Source organism: Microcaecilia unicolor, chromosome 6, assembly GCF_901765095.1.
Source record: "Microcaecilia unicolor chromosome 6, aMicUni1.1, whole genome shotgun sequence".
Classification (NCBI taxonomy): domain Eukaryota; kingdom Metazoa; phylum Chordata; class Amphibia; order Gymnophiona; family Siphonopidae; genus Microcaecilia; species Microcaecilia unicolor.
In genome coordinates, this window is record NC_044036.1 from 175,395,662 (window position 1) to 175,409,784 (window position 14,123).

General features: G+C 45.0%; 1 protein-coding gene across 5 annotated transcripts in view; it reads left to right on the top strand.

The window, feature by feature from the left end:
- The window catches only part of LOC115472924 (inter-alpha-trypsin inhibitor heavy chain H3-like), a 111,076-nt gene that overhangs the window by 86,608 nt on the left and 10,345 nt on the right, over window positions 1-14,123 (top strand). For all 5 annotated transcript variants that reach the window (XM_030207446.1, XM_030207449.1, XM_030207447.1 and 2 more), the window contains exon 18: window positions 10,431-10,544. In XM_030207446.1, coding sequence (XP_030063306.1) covers window positions 10,431-10,544 — 114 coding nt within the window. The remainder of the gene's footprint in view (window positions 1-10,430; window positions 10,545-14,123) is intronic.

Below are 14,123 nucleotides of genomic sequence, written 5' to 3' on the forward strand. Positions count from 1 at the left end.
TGGCTCCGCTGGATCACTTTCTGCTCTCCACTGTCTAGGCTCCGTCTGATCCGTGCTGGGCTCAGTCTGATCAGCAGACTTAATTCGAGACCAATGGACCCATGGAGTTATCCCTGCGACCTTCACAGCTGCAGGGGTAGAAAGCAAAATAGTAAAAGGTCCTTTCCATCGGGGCCCCAAAGGCTGGAGCCTCCAGTCTTTCACCCAAACTCTATCCCCTGGCAGGAAGGAATGTACCTGAGCCTGGAAGGGGACAGGGTTTATTTCTCTCACATAAGACTGAAGCTCAGAAATTATCTTGCCCAAGAGGGCTACCTGCTCCTGCACCTGGGCAGACCCTAAAATCCCTATGTCTCCCTTAATTCCCTGCAAAATGGCTGGGGGCTTCCCATACACAATTTCAAAGGGAGAGAGGGCTGTTCCTTTAGTTGGAGTGCATCGGAGGCGGAAGAGGGCTAGTGGCAGAGCCTGTGGCCATTTCAGTTGGGTTTCCTGACAAATCTTTGCTAGGCTATTTTTCAAGGTTCTGTTTGCCCGCTCAACCTGCCCTGAACTCTGGGGACGATAGGCACAATGCAATTTCCAGGTAATGCGCAATGCGCGGGACAGGGCCTGAAGTGTAGCTTCAACAAAGGCGGGACCATTATCTGAACCTATGGCAAGGGGCAGTCCATACCTGGGGATGACATCCCTAAGGAGGGCTCGAGCTACTTCTGTGGCTTTCTCAGTGACTGTAGGATATGCTTCCACCCACCCAGAAAAGGTACAGACCATAACCAAGAGGTATCGGAGCCTACCGCTCCTGGGCATTTCTGTGAAGTCTATAACTAGGGACTCAAAGGGTGTTAGTCCTCTAGACTGAACTCCTGGTGGAATACGGGGTCCCTGACGGGCATTATTCTGGGCACAGAGAGTACATCGGGCAGAGGCAGTGGCAACCAGACTATCCAATCCTTCCAGCACCACTACTCGACTGAGTAGGCGGGCTAGTGCTGTTTTCCCTAAGTGTGATAGGTCATGAGCTTGAGACACTACAGGCCAAGCTAGGTGGCGTGGCACCAGAACTCGGGTATCAGGGAGATGTAACCAGCCATCAGGTCTCCTTACTGCACCTTCCTCTTGAGCCCATTTCTCTTCCATTTGGGTATACATAGGCGTCCATTCTTGCAATCGAATCTGGAACAGGGGAGTCACAGTACTTGCTGGGGGTCCTCGAGCAGCTTCCTTGGCCACCCGATCAGCATGGCGGTTCCCTCGGGCCACTGGAGTATCTATCCTTTGGTGTCCCCTGCAGTGAATAACAGCTACCTTCTTAGGGGCCCACACAGCCTCTAGCAGCTGAAGTATTTCGGGTCCATACTTAACAGGTTGGCCTGCGGCATTTATGAGTCCCTTTTCCTTATACAAAGCTCCATGAGCGTGTAAAGTTGTGAAGGCATACTTAGAATCAGTATAAATGTTGGTTACCAGTCCTGCTGCTAGCTCCAGAGCTCGTATGAGGGCCACAAGTTCTGCTTTCTGGGCTGAAGTTCCTTGGGGCAGGGCTCTTGCTTCTATCACCTTGTCTTCTGTCACCACAGCATAGCCTGCCAATCGCTTGGAGTTCTCCACGTAACTGCTTCCATCTGTGAAATAAATTACATCTGGGTCCCTCCACGGAACATCTTTAAGATCTGGTCGACTGGAGTACACTTCATCCATGGTTTGGATACAATCATGATCCGGAGGTCCCTCAGATGCTGGCAAAAGAGTGGCGGGATTAAATGTAGCCACTGTTTCCAGGTGTATCCGTGGATTCTCACACAAGCTAGCTTGGTACTTAACCATGCGGTTATTTGTAAACCAGTGGTTGCCCTTATACTCCATGAGGGTAAGAACTGCGTGGGGGACTTTAACAACCAGTTCTTGCCCCAAGGTCAGCTTATCAGCTTCCTGGACCAGTAAGGCTGTTGCTGCAATGGCCCTCATGCAGGCTGGCCATCCTTTAGCCACTCCATCCAGCTGTTTAGACAGGTATGCAACAGGCCTCTGCCAGGATCCCATCATCTGGGTCAGCACACCCAGAGCAACCCCCTGTCGCTCATGGACATACAGTGAGAAAGGTTTCTCCACATCAGGAAGGCCTAACGCAGGGGCTTGGAGTAGGGCTTTCTTTATGGCAATGAAGGATTGTTGAGCTGTAGGTCCCCATTCAAATGGTTCCTTTTCACCCCCCTTTGTGGCTTGGTAAAGGGGTTTCGCCATCAGTGCAAAATTTGGAATCCAAATTCTGCAGAATCCAGCTGCTCCCAGAAACTCCCTAACTTCTCTTCTGGACTTGGGTTGAGGAATTGCAGCAACTGCTTGCTTCCTACTGACATCCAGTCTCCGACTTCCCTGGGAAATACAGAAGCCCAGATACTTCACTTCTGACTGACAAAGTTGGGCCTTTGAGCGTGAGACCTTATAGCCTGCATCCAAGAGTAGCTCCAGCAATTCTCTGGTAGCCTCAAAACACTCTTCCTGAGTCACTGCTGCAATCAAGAGGTCATCTACATACTGGAGTAAAACTCGCCTGGAAGGCTCAGATTTAAAAGTCTTAAGGTCTTGTCCTAGGGCAGTCCCAAAAATGGTGGGGGAGTTCTTGAACCCCTGTGGCAGGCGGGTCCATGTATACTGAAACTTCCTTCCTGTTACTGGGTTTTCCCATTGAAAGGCAAAAAGCAGTTGACTGGCGGGGGCCACCCGAATACAAAAGAAGGCATCTTTTAGATCTAGTGTCGTGAAATGGGTAGCTCCAGAAGGTATCAATCCTAACAGGACATATGGGTTAGGCACTACAGGGTGTAATGAGATAGTGGATTTGTTAACCACCCGTAAATCTTGGACTGGCCGGTAGTCCTCAGTCCCTGGCTTCTGAACTGGCAACAGTGGCGTATTCCATGGAGACTGACAAGGACGAATAATTCCATGGGATAACAGACGATTCAGGTGTGCTTGGATCCCTTCCAGAGCCTTTCTGGGAATTGGGTATTGGCGAAGATGGATTGGCCGGGCATTTGGAAGTAAGTCTACATGGACAGGAGGAATATTTCGGGCCAACCCTGGGGGATTATCTTCTGCCCATACCCCTCTGACTTGAAAGCTATCTGCCAGGGGTAGGTCAACTTGGCCATGTGACTGATGCAGCCGCCATTCTTCTTCAAGAGGGCAACAGAAACTCAATATACCCTTAGGGCTAGATGTCGGGGGCCGAAAGGAGACTGAAGTCTGGCCATCAGAGTCAAAGGAAATTTGGGCCCTAAGCTTGGACAGCAGGTCTCGACCTAACAAAGGGATTGGACAGTCTGGCATATACAGGAATTCATGAGTGACTGTGTGTGAGCCTAATTGGCATCTACGGGTCGTCAGGAAGGGCCTCCGGTTCTGCACCCCCGTGGCTCCCACCACTCGGACAGTTTTTCCAGACACAGGCGCTAATCGCTCCGTCACAACAGAATGTTCAGCTCCTGTATCAATCATGAATGGAATTGAGCGGCTCCCTATAGTTAACTTGACCATAGGTTCCTGGGAGCCCAGTTTGTAGGAACCCGGTCTGTCCTATTCGTCCCATTCTGCCATCTCGGCTATCCCGATGATGTCAGATTCAGGAGGCTCATATCTTCCCTCTCGAACTCGGCCTCGGCTTCCTCGATCTCCTGGTCCCCTTCTCAATCCCTGGCGCCTCTGGGGGCATTCATCTTTCCAGTGCCCTCTTTCCTTACAGTAGGCACACTGATCCCTCTCCAATCTTGGTCTGGGATTCTCCCCCCTTGGCCGGGATTGATTGAAGGAATCTCGGGGCCTGGCTGGTGGTCCGGGGTCCCACTTTGGCTTCCCATTAGCTAGAGGTCGACCTCGATTAAGGGTGGAATTAGCAATGGCTGCCGCTAAGAGGTCGGCCTTCTTCTGCATCTTCCGGTCAGCCTCTCGGCGCACCTCCTGATCTCTATTAATGAAAACCTTGGTTGCGATCTCAATTAGCTGGGTGGTATTCATCCCTGCGAATCCCTCTTGACGCTGCAACTTCTTCCGGATATCTGGCATACTCTGGGCCACCAATGCGCTATTCACCATTCTCTGGTTTTCTAGGGCTTCAGGATCAAATGGGGTGTATGTTCTGTAGGCTTCAATTAGTCGCTCTAAAAAGGCCCCAGGGGATTCAGTTGCCCCTTGGAGAATTTCTGAGACCTTTGCCAGATTAATGGGCCTCTTTATGCCTTTCCTCATACCTTCCAGCAAGTCCCGGCAATAGCCAGACAACAGTTCATAGTGCTGCCCATCATTTGGATCCCAAACTGGAGCTGCGCGAGGAAACCGAGCTCTAACCCATTCCTCTAGGTTCTGTGTCCCCTCGGGGGCACGCGCTCGCGTGATGGCCTCAGCATTTTGCAAAATCTTCCGCCTCTCCTCAGTTGTGAAGAGGGTCAGGAGAAGTTGTTGACAATCAGTCCAGGTTGGGTTATGGGTGGCCATAATGCTAGCCACTAGGTCCACCACTGCCTGAGGCTTTTCAGTATAAGAGGGGTAATGCGTCTTCCAATTCAGGAGATCGGTGGTTGTGAAGGGTACATACTGATAGGCCTGTGCCTGTATAACCTGACCCTGATTATTAGGATCCGGTCGAGTGGTAGTTACCTGTCGGAGTGGCAGAACTCTCGAGGAGGTGGGAATGGAATCTGAGGTAGAGCTAGGAGCTACCCTCCTATCATGCTCAAAAGTGATTGCAGCGGGTCTAACCCATTCAGGGGAGGTAGGTTGAAACCCTGAGGGATGGGGAGGGGTACTCATAGACTGAGAGGTGGTCACAGGTGAGTCAGTCCATTGAAAGGGATGCCGGGCCCCTGATGAGTGGGTAGGGGTACTAGAGGGAGAGGCTGGGCTGTCAGGAGTTGAGGAGTCAGGGAGTGGAGCCCAAAGCGGGTCTTCGGAGGTTAGCAGGGAAGGATGTGGCACAGAAGGGTAGAGACTGGCTGAAAAGTCCAACCTAGGATGTGGTGGGGTTCGCACAGTGGGGGAGGAACTATCCGGAGAAGCCTGTACTGGAGAAGCTTGGGCTGGGCGGCGTGGATCTCTAGGGGCGGCACAAAACCCCAACAATGGGCCATAAGGTGGTGGCTCAAGATCTGAGGGGTCATCAGAGAGTATGGGTTTCTCGGGCAGGGTAGGGGCGGAAGCCACCGATTAGGTGATAGGCTTCCTGGGGCTCTTTCCCTCTTCTAATTTAGATTTTCTAATCTTTCTTTGAGCACGACCTAACATGAATTTTACTGGGGATCCCATATAAGTTTTCAACCAAGAGGGAGGGTCAGTCACAAGGCTGTCCCAGGAATCTATATAAGGGAGTTGTTCAGAATATTCTGGTTCTCCTACAACTATGCTGTAGACCTTCCGGATTACTTCAATATCTAAGCTGCCACTAGGGGGCCACCCCACTCCCATAGATGGCCACTCAACTTCACACAAGGTTCTTAAAGTACTTGAGCTTAAAGTCTGCCCATAGTCATTAATTAAAAATCCTTTTTTAAAATTCTTAAGCATACAGTCTAGGGGAGTATCAATTTGTCTAGACGATTTCCCTCCCATAATGCTTACAGTTACAACACACAAAGAGGGGGGGGGGGATTTTTGAAAGTGCAGTAAGGGGTCCGCACTCTCGAGACACTAGGTAGACAGACAGCAATCGCTTCCTTCCGTGGCTGGCCAATTGAACTCGCGTTAATTGGAAACGCAGCTATAAGAAGTCCGCACTCAGTTAATCATTCACGCATCACACATTCTGCACAAAAAATCCCACCCAACAATTTCAGATTTCTCAGATACAGATAAGCTCAAGCGGTTTCGCTTCTAATCTCCACTAGACTAGAAGGTACTAGGGCCTTCGCTGAGAGTTGATCAGGCTCTCCTTCCCTCAATTTTTGAGGGGCTGGTTTACAACTTTCTAGCTAGAATTATAATACAGAATACAGAATACATACCCGGCGAATGTTCTCCAGTCAGTTGGGTGCTGGGATTAATGCAGGATTCAGAATCCCACCGCTGCCACCAAGAATTGTTGCAGGAATGGATGCATGAATTTATGATACTTCAGGAGTCAGATAGCACACCAGAATGAGAGAGAAATCTTCTTTATTTGCCAGCAAACACAGTAGAACATCAGCATTAAGTCTCTTCTTCTCTTTCTCAGCTCTCTTTGTCTTTGTCTCAGCTCTCTGTGTCTTTCTCTCAGCTCTCTGTGTCTTTGTCTCAGCTGCTTCTCTTCTTATGCTGTCTTCTCCTTCTTCTGTCTGTTCCTTCTGTCCTTCTCTTTCTTCTGAGCTCCTTCTGACGTAAACTGCTTCTTCTCCCACTTAAATACAGTTCTATCCCCCTCCTAGCCTAGCCTAGCCTAGCCCCCTTACTCTCTAATTGGTTAAGGAATAGATTGATTACCTTGCCTCAACCAATCAGCTCTATACAAATATCAGTTACATAGGTTCCAGACATCCTAAACTGACCTGTGACCTGGGGCCCCTTACACCAGACATTTGGGCTCCAGTCTCTTACATGTTATTATGATTGATTTCTCATATTCCTAGTACTAACTGCTAACTAAACTCTGGCATTCATTAAAGGGGTCAAGGGCCAGTCTTACTTAATGGCATACATATCAGGTTATTACTTTCAAGACCATTTCTACATTTTACCTATAATTAATCAAGGAGAAGAGAGCTGACTAGTCCTGACCTCTTTCACCTATCAGCTTATACATTGAACCAGCCAGAACTGCAGATAACTTAAAACACATGTTGGCCTCTTCACTGCAGCCCTACTCAGAACGTCAGACAGAGAGTTGAACAAACATTCCACACAGAATTATTAGTTTACACAGAATACAGCATATTCTAAAGTAAGCATCCTTATAAAACATATTCTACATATCAAGAACTTCTAAATTCTAACTCATTTATATCTAGAATTATTTAGAATCTAACTATTTCCTTCTAAGCAGTGTTCAATTTAATCCTAAACAAACTGCCTGCAATATACCGGCTCATAATAGAATACATATGTGTTTGCTTAGCAATCCATCAATCACAAGGGTGAAAGAAATTCCTGTCTCTGACCTTTTTAACCCTTTTGCTCGGCAAGCTAGACATTAAAATAATTAACTCCAGCTTGCATCCCTTCATTTGCAGGACTGAGAATTTAAAATAGTATTTTGAGCACCTTTAAACAAAATTAACCCTTAATATGATTTCTTAGAATTATTCTTTGCCCACTGCCTCAATTATAAATCCACAAGTGGATATGTGTTTATGTATGGAAATGTACAAATTTCTTGGGCCAGTCATAAACAAAGTATTGTGAGTCTGTCTTCTACAGAAGCTGAATATGTGGCTGTATCAGAAGCATGCAGAGAACTGATGTGGATTGAAAAACTTTTGCTGGATTTTGGAATAGCTGAACAGAGACCAATCCAGATAATGGAAGATAATCAGAGCTGCATCAGACTGTCACAGAATGACAAGGTTCAGCCACGCACCAAGCACATCGCAACGAAATATCACAACGTGCGAGAGCTGGCGAAAGAAGGGGTCATCAGTCTAGACTATTGTCACACCAGTGAGATGACAGCTGACATCATGACCAAACCGTTACCCAGAGAACGTTTTGAGAATCTGCGTATAAAGCTTGGACTTTGTGTGAATTAATAATTGCATGACAGTTATGCATGAGAAGGGGTTTGTTGGAATAATGTATTGTATTTTACATGCATTGCCTGTCAGCAATGTTTTTTTCTGTGATTACTCTGTGACCTCTGATATGAATTGCCTAGAGAGGTCACACCCATGCAACTTCCTGTGGGGGTTAGGCACAGCACATGGAGCTCATGATCTCTCCTAAGCTGAGGATCTATGGTGTGAGCATCCATTACCATCTAAGCACATGGAAAGAGCTGATAATCCAAATGTATAGTATTATGTATATATAAGCCTGTCTGAATATCAATCTGACTAAAACTGTGAGTAAACAGATGTTTTGTTACTTCAACTTTTAAAGTGACTCAGCAGTGAATTATTCTAGGGTGTATGTGAGAGAGATGAAGAAAAGAAATTAACATTTCTAAAGCTGAAGCTGTGTGTATAAAATCTGCTAATTATTTACTACAAATAATCCAACAAAAAGTATGAGCAAAACTCAAATAAATAATGTATAATGCTATCAAAGGTTGAATTTCTCTCTCCTCCCTCTCAAATATTTTAGTTTAAATGCCTATCAAATATTATCCTACCATTTTTTTTTCATTTTGTTTGATGCCATTTTGCAACACAGTATTACATTGACTGCAACAAACTTAGGCAAACAGCCCCCCCCCCCCCCCCCCCCCCCCCCTCTATTTCCTTTTAACCTTGAAGCAATTTAATTATAAACTGAATATCAGAAAGTGTTTGGGCATCAGGATGTTTAAGGGAACAGATTGAACCAAATAAGCTACAGAACAAATAACAAACAGCAGGACCAGGTATTACAACAATTCTCTCTGCTTGGCTGTATTTTTATAATCTTTTTTTTCATATGTTTCCACATTTTCTTGTTCCAGCTGTATTTTTCCCTTTCTGTTGTCAGCTATTGCTTCCTTGTTTACAGGTGACTCTAGATCAGGGATGGACAAACTCAGTCTTCAAGGGCTGCAACCCAGTCAGGTTTTCCCCAATGAATATGCATCCTCTAACTAATGATAACAGTTCTAAAATTCACCAATTACTTTCAAAGTATAAGCAAAAATAATTTATTCATACTTATTTATCTCTAAATCAAAGTACATAGTCCTAGTTACCGTGCAATCATTCACTCTATCATACTTCACTCTGTGCCAGTGGCGTACTAAGGGGGGGGGGGGCGGTCTGCCCCAGGTGCACGCCGCTGGGGGGGGTGCCGTGGCGCGTGCCTGTCAGCTGAGTTCGCTGACTTCACTAACTTCGCTGCAGCTCCCTCTGCCCCGGAACAGGTTACTTCCTGTTCCGGCTGGGGCAGAGGGAGCTGCAGCGAAGTTAGCAAAGTCAGTGAACTCAGCTGACAGGCGCGCGCCGTGGCACCCCCCCAGCGGCGTGCACCCGGGGGGGGGGTGTCATTTCACCAGGGGGGGGGGCGCTGCACCTGGGGGGGGGGGGGCGCATCGGCTATCCGCCCCAGGTGTCATGCCGGCTAGGATCGCCACTGCTCTGTGCCAGTATACAACAGGTGCTTGCTTTATAACACATTTACATTCCTAATGACCTAAACTAATACAAATACAGACTGTTTTCAGTGACCTTTACAGGTCTGCATGAACTGGTAATGAGGTTTCAAAGTGGACTACCTTGAGGCAGAACTTAGATATTTAAGCTTCTAAGCATTAATTAGTAAATGCAGAGTTTGGCAGAGGTTAGTTTGCATTTGTATTAGTTTAGGTCATTAGGAATGTAAATGTGTTAAACAGCAAGCACCTATTGTATACTGGCACAGAGTGAAGTATGAGAGTGAGTGAATGATTGCACGTAACTAGGACTATGTACTTTGATTTAGAGATAAATAAATATGAATAAATTATTTTTGCTTATACTTTGAAAGTATTTGGTGAATTTTAGAACTGTTATCATTAGTTAGAGGATTATTATTTGATTATAACAGGATATCAAGTGACACTCCAGATTGTGGGTCAATGAATATGCATGAGATCTATTTGCATACAATGGAGGCAGTGCATGCAAATAGATCTCATGCATATTCATTGGGGAAATCCCAAAAACCTGGCTGGGTTGCGGCCCTTGAGGACCAAGGTTATCCACCCCTGCTCTAGATCCATCAAGTATATGCATGTGCAGGATCTTCCAATGATAATTAACCCCCTGATTCTGTAAAGGTTGCCAAAAATTGCGCTCAAAAATTTAAGCACCTTCCTGATTTGTGTGCACAATTTAATCGAATAACAAGCCAATTAGTGCCAATAATTGGCTTTTTAACAAGCAATTATTGGCACTGATTAGATTTAATTGGGACAAATGCGTGTAAAGTTAGGAGTGGGATCCACACCTAAAATTTATGCACATCCCAAAAAAGGGGGAACGGAAATGGGAGGGTCATGGACTTTTGGGGCCGAACGGGGGTGTGGCATTGAGTTATGCACGTAATTACAGAATAATGGTGTGCTGTGCATAAATTAAGGCATGGGCATTTGTACCACATTTTCATTGGTGCAGTCACGCCTGAATTTATATGTGACTTTCCGCTTAAGCATGTATTCTATAAACTGCACTGAACTTTAGGCATGGCTTAAGAGTACAGCTTTAGAGTTTTTTTTTAGGTGCCATCTATAGAATTTACCCCTAAATGGGTAAACAATAAATATTGTTATTATTCTGAGCTCATTTCTCAATGTTTGCTTCCAGTTGAAGGAGATCCCCACTTTATCATTCAGCTTCCAAACAGAAACGAAACCTTTTGCTTCAATGTGCAGAAGAAGCCTGGTGTAATATTGAATCTGGTAAATGATCTGGTGACAGGTATGCTACTGCTTTCATTATTTCACAATGTACCGTACATGTGTGCACTGCAGTACAGACAACATATGTTGCCCAGCTCAGATCCTGCCTCTGTCTTGAACAGGAACTGGCTTGGTATGCTGCAGCTGAACTTTAACAGAACGAGGGAGAGAGGCATTCTCAAAATGTATCCAGCTCTCAAAGATCTTAAAACCTTTTGATGATAGTCAAGGGTCCCTCAATGCAGCTATTATTACAAACCATTCCCTTTTTTTCACTCCTGCACTCCTATGTACTCTATTACTATATTTCTGCTATGATTTATTCATTTGATTATGGACTTGCCAGTTGTTCTGTGCATTTGGGTGAGGAGGGATTGCAGCCCATTTTGGATTTCATTTTAGGAGGGTTAGATGCCATGATGTAAGTAGTGATTTTGGAAATACCCACAGCATCCGCAGATTTTGAAGGGTGAGTTCCGGGCAGACTTGTGGAAGGTGCATATTTTAAGCCTTATTTTGTAGAAGTACATAGATGCCTATGTGTTTTTAAATAAAATACTAGTACAAATCTTGAAGAATCATACCTAGATTGAAAGCACGAGCATTAGCAGGTGTAAATATTAACATGTACTTTATGCATATATTTGCATGCATAATAAGACATGCATATAAATCTCAGCTCCACCTATGCTCTGCCCTAACTTCTCTTCTGCAGGGCCGGTCTTAGGCAGGGGTGACAGGTGCAGTTGCACAGGGCCCCCGCGCTCCTAGGGGACCCTCACCTCTGGCATGTCTGTCCTCCTGTCTCGGAACACATCCCTGCTCTGTACTTTAATGTGCATCCAGATCCTCCTCGCTGCTGTGTCCCGCCCCCTTTTGATGTCACTTCCTGCTTCCTCAAGGGCAGGATGCAGCAGCGAGGAGGCTCTGGGCTTGGCAGTTGAAGGGATATGAAAATCGCTGCCAACCTCTACTGAAACGTGGTGGATGCACATCAAGGTATGGGGTTCTGAGATGCACATCTGAGAGCTCTAAACGTTTTTTTACACTCTGATAAATTATGGCTTATGGTGGCGGGCCGGGGCCGGGGCGGGGGGGGGGGCACTGAACTGGTTTGCACAGGGCCCCGCTATTGCTAGGACCAGCCCTGCTCTTCCGAGCCTGCCTACTCTACAAGTATGCATCATCTTCCATGGTATGTACTTTTACATGTTACTTAATTTTATTAGAAGCTTTATCTGTATGGAAATCAACATTTATACACAGAGAAAGTTTACAAAATTATCCTCTAAAATTTTGTGATAGAAATACACATATACTTCAAAAAGTGTCTCTGTTGGCATTTACTCCTGCTCTAAGTCGTGCATAAGTGTCAGCAGTCTGCTCGTTTAGATCTGGACTTTGGAGGAGTCATGGCATGGAGATTGTGTTTATCTCTTTATAAAACCACCTCAAAAATCAAACAATTTGAGTTTTGAAGCATGGCTCCTTAATTGGCACCCCTTGAACGTACAGTTTTGCAGCTTCCAGTTCTTACACGTTCAAGTGTTGATATTATATTTTATATATGGAATAGCATCGGTGTGCATAGCTTTTTGCAAGAAAGGGAAGAAAAGAGATATGAAACCCTATTTTGTTTATGTGGTTCTAGCTTTGCAAAGGGATGTCCAAGTTTGAAAGGGATGGAAAATAAGACCAAGATATAGAAAAAGATTCAAAGAAGGGTGACCAAAATGATTAAGGGGATGGAAATCCTCTCATATGAGGAAAGGCTTAAGGCCTTTTAAGCTTGAAAAAGAGACAGCTGAGGGGGGATATGATAGAGGTTTACAAAATCCCAAGTGGTGTAGAAAAGGTAAATATAAATCAATTTTTTACTCTTTCAAAAAGTACAAAGACTAGGGGATAGTCAAGAAAGTTACATGATATTATTTTTAAAATGAACAGAAAGAAATATTTTTTCACTCAATGAATAGTTAAACTCTGGAACTCATTGCTAGAGGATGTGGTGTCAGCAGTTAGTGTACCTGGGTTTAAAAAGGTTCGGACAAGTTCCTGGAGGAAAAGTCCACAGTCTGCTATTGAGATAGCTATGAGGAAAGCTACTGCTTGTTCCTGGGATCAGTAGCATGAATCTTACTACTATTTGAGATTCTGTCAGGTACTTGTGACCTGAATTGGTCACTGCTGGAAGCAGGATACTATTAGTCTGAGCCAGTATGACTATTCTAAAAACAAAAAACCAGCATTAAGGGTTTTGTGGTAGTTTAGCAGTTACCATGTGGTAACCTGTGTGTTAACACCTGGGTTCTGTATAGGCCATCCATTGTTGGGTGCACAGTTTTGGAAATAGATTGCAGATCTGTGTGTAAACTAATTCGCTATATAGGTGGTAACAATCAATTATTGGCATTAACAAGTGCTAATTGGCAGTCATTAGCAGTTACATGCAGATCTGTCCTACAACCTATTCAATAACCTGCACATCTAACTTATCTCGTATGCACCTCCGAAGGAGGTGTGGCCAGAGGAGGGGCATAGGCAGGCCATGGGCATTCCCAGGCTTTAGATGCACAGGTATAGAATACTGTATATGGATTTCTATGCCTAACTGACAGCCTTTGGCTGGTGTAAGTGTTACGCCCAAAGTTAGGAATGAAATTGCACGCAAAGCTAGTATTCTATAAAGACAATTCCATGCAGAACTGACTTTATAGAATTTGTAATTAGTGTGCATCATCCCAGTGGGGTGACCTTTACTGAACTCCCCTGCTAAGTGATTTTGTGTTAGAAGGCATGGCATGGGTGGAGAATGGGTATGGGCACATCAGCCACAGAAATGGCTTTTACAATTGGAGGAGTAGCCTAGTGGTTAGTGCAGTGGACTTTGATCCTGAGGAACTGAGTTCAATTCCTACTGCAGCTCCTTGTGACTTTGGGCAAGTCACTTAACCCTCTATTGCTCCTGGTACAAACTAAGTACCTGAATATATGTAAACTGATTTGAATGTAGTTGCAAAAACCTCAGAAAGGCAGTATATCAAGTCCCATTTCCCTTCCCTTCCCTATCAGTCTGTGCGAAAAACTGAAACAGACAAAATAAAAATGAGTTGTGTGTCTCTCATGTCTTATTAGAAACAACATTCAATGAAAGTAAATGTTGCTGCTGCTTTAAATGATTGTCCCAATCTGCTTATTTCATATGGATGAGAAGATATGATTCAGCCATTTAAATACTCGAAAGGGATAATACACAAACCAACCTTTTGAAAATAAGGGGAAAGCACAGAATGAGACGCTGTCATATGACGCTGCAAGGAACTAGGTTCAGGGGTAACGTCAGGAAATATTTCTTTATGGAAATGATGGAGGATGTCTAGAGAGCCCTTCCAGAAAGGGAAATGGAGATAGAAACAGCGATGGAAATAAAAAAAATTGTGAGGTAAACCCAGAGAATCTCTAAATAGTGGGAGGATAGAAACTCAGTTGTTGAGTTCTGCAGCTTATAACACCAGTATAACTCTTTTTAGTGCTTCTAAAAAGATGCTGGATGGGAGAGAGTAACCTGCTTGAAGCCGTGACAGTTACAACCTTAAGC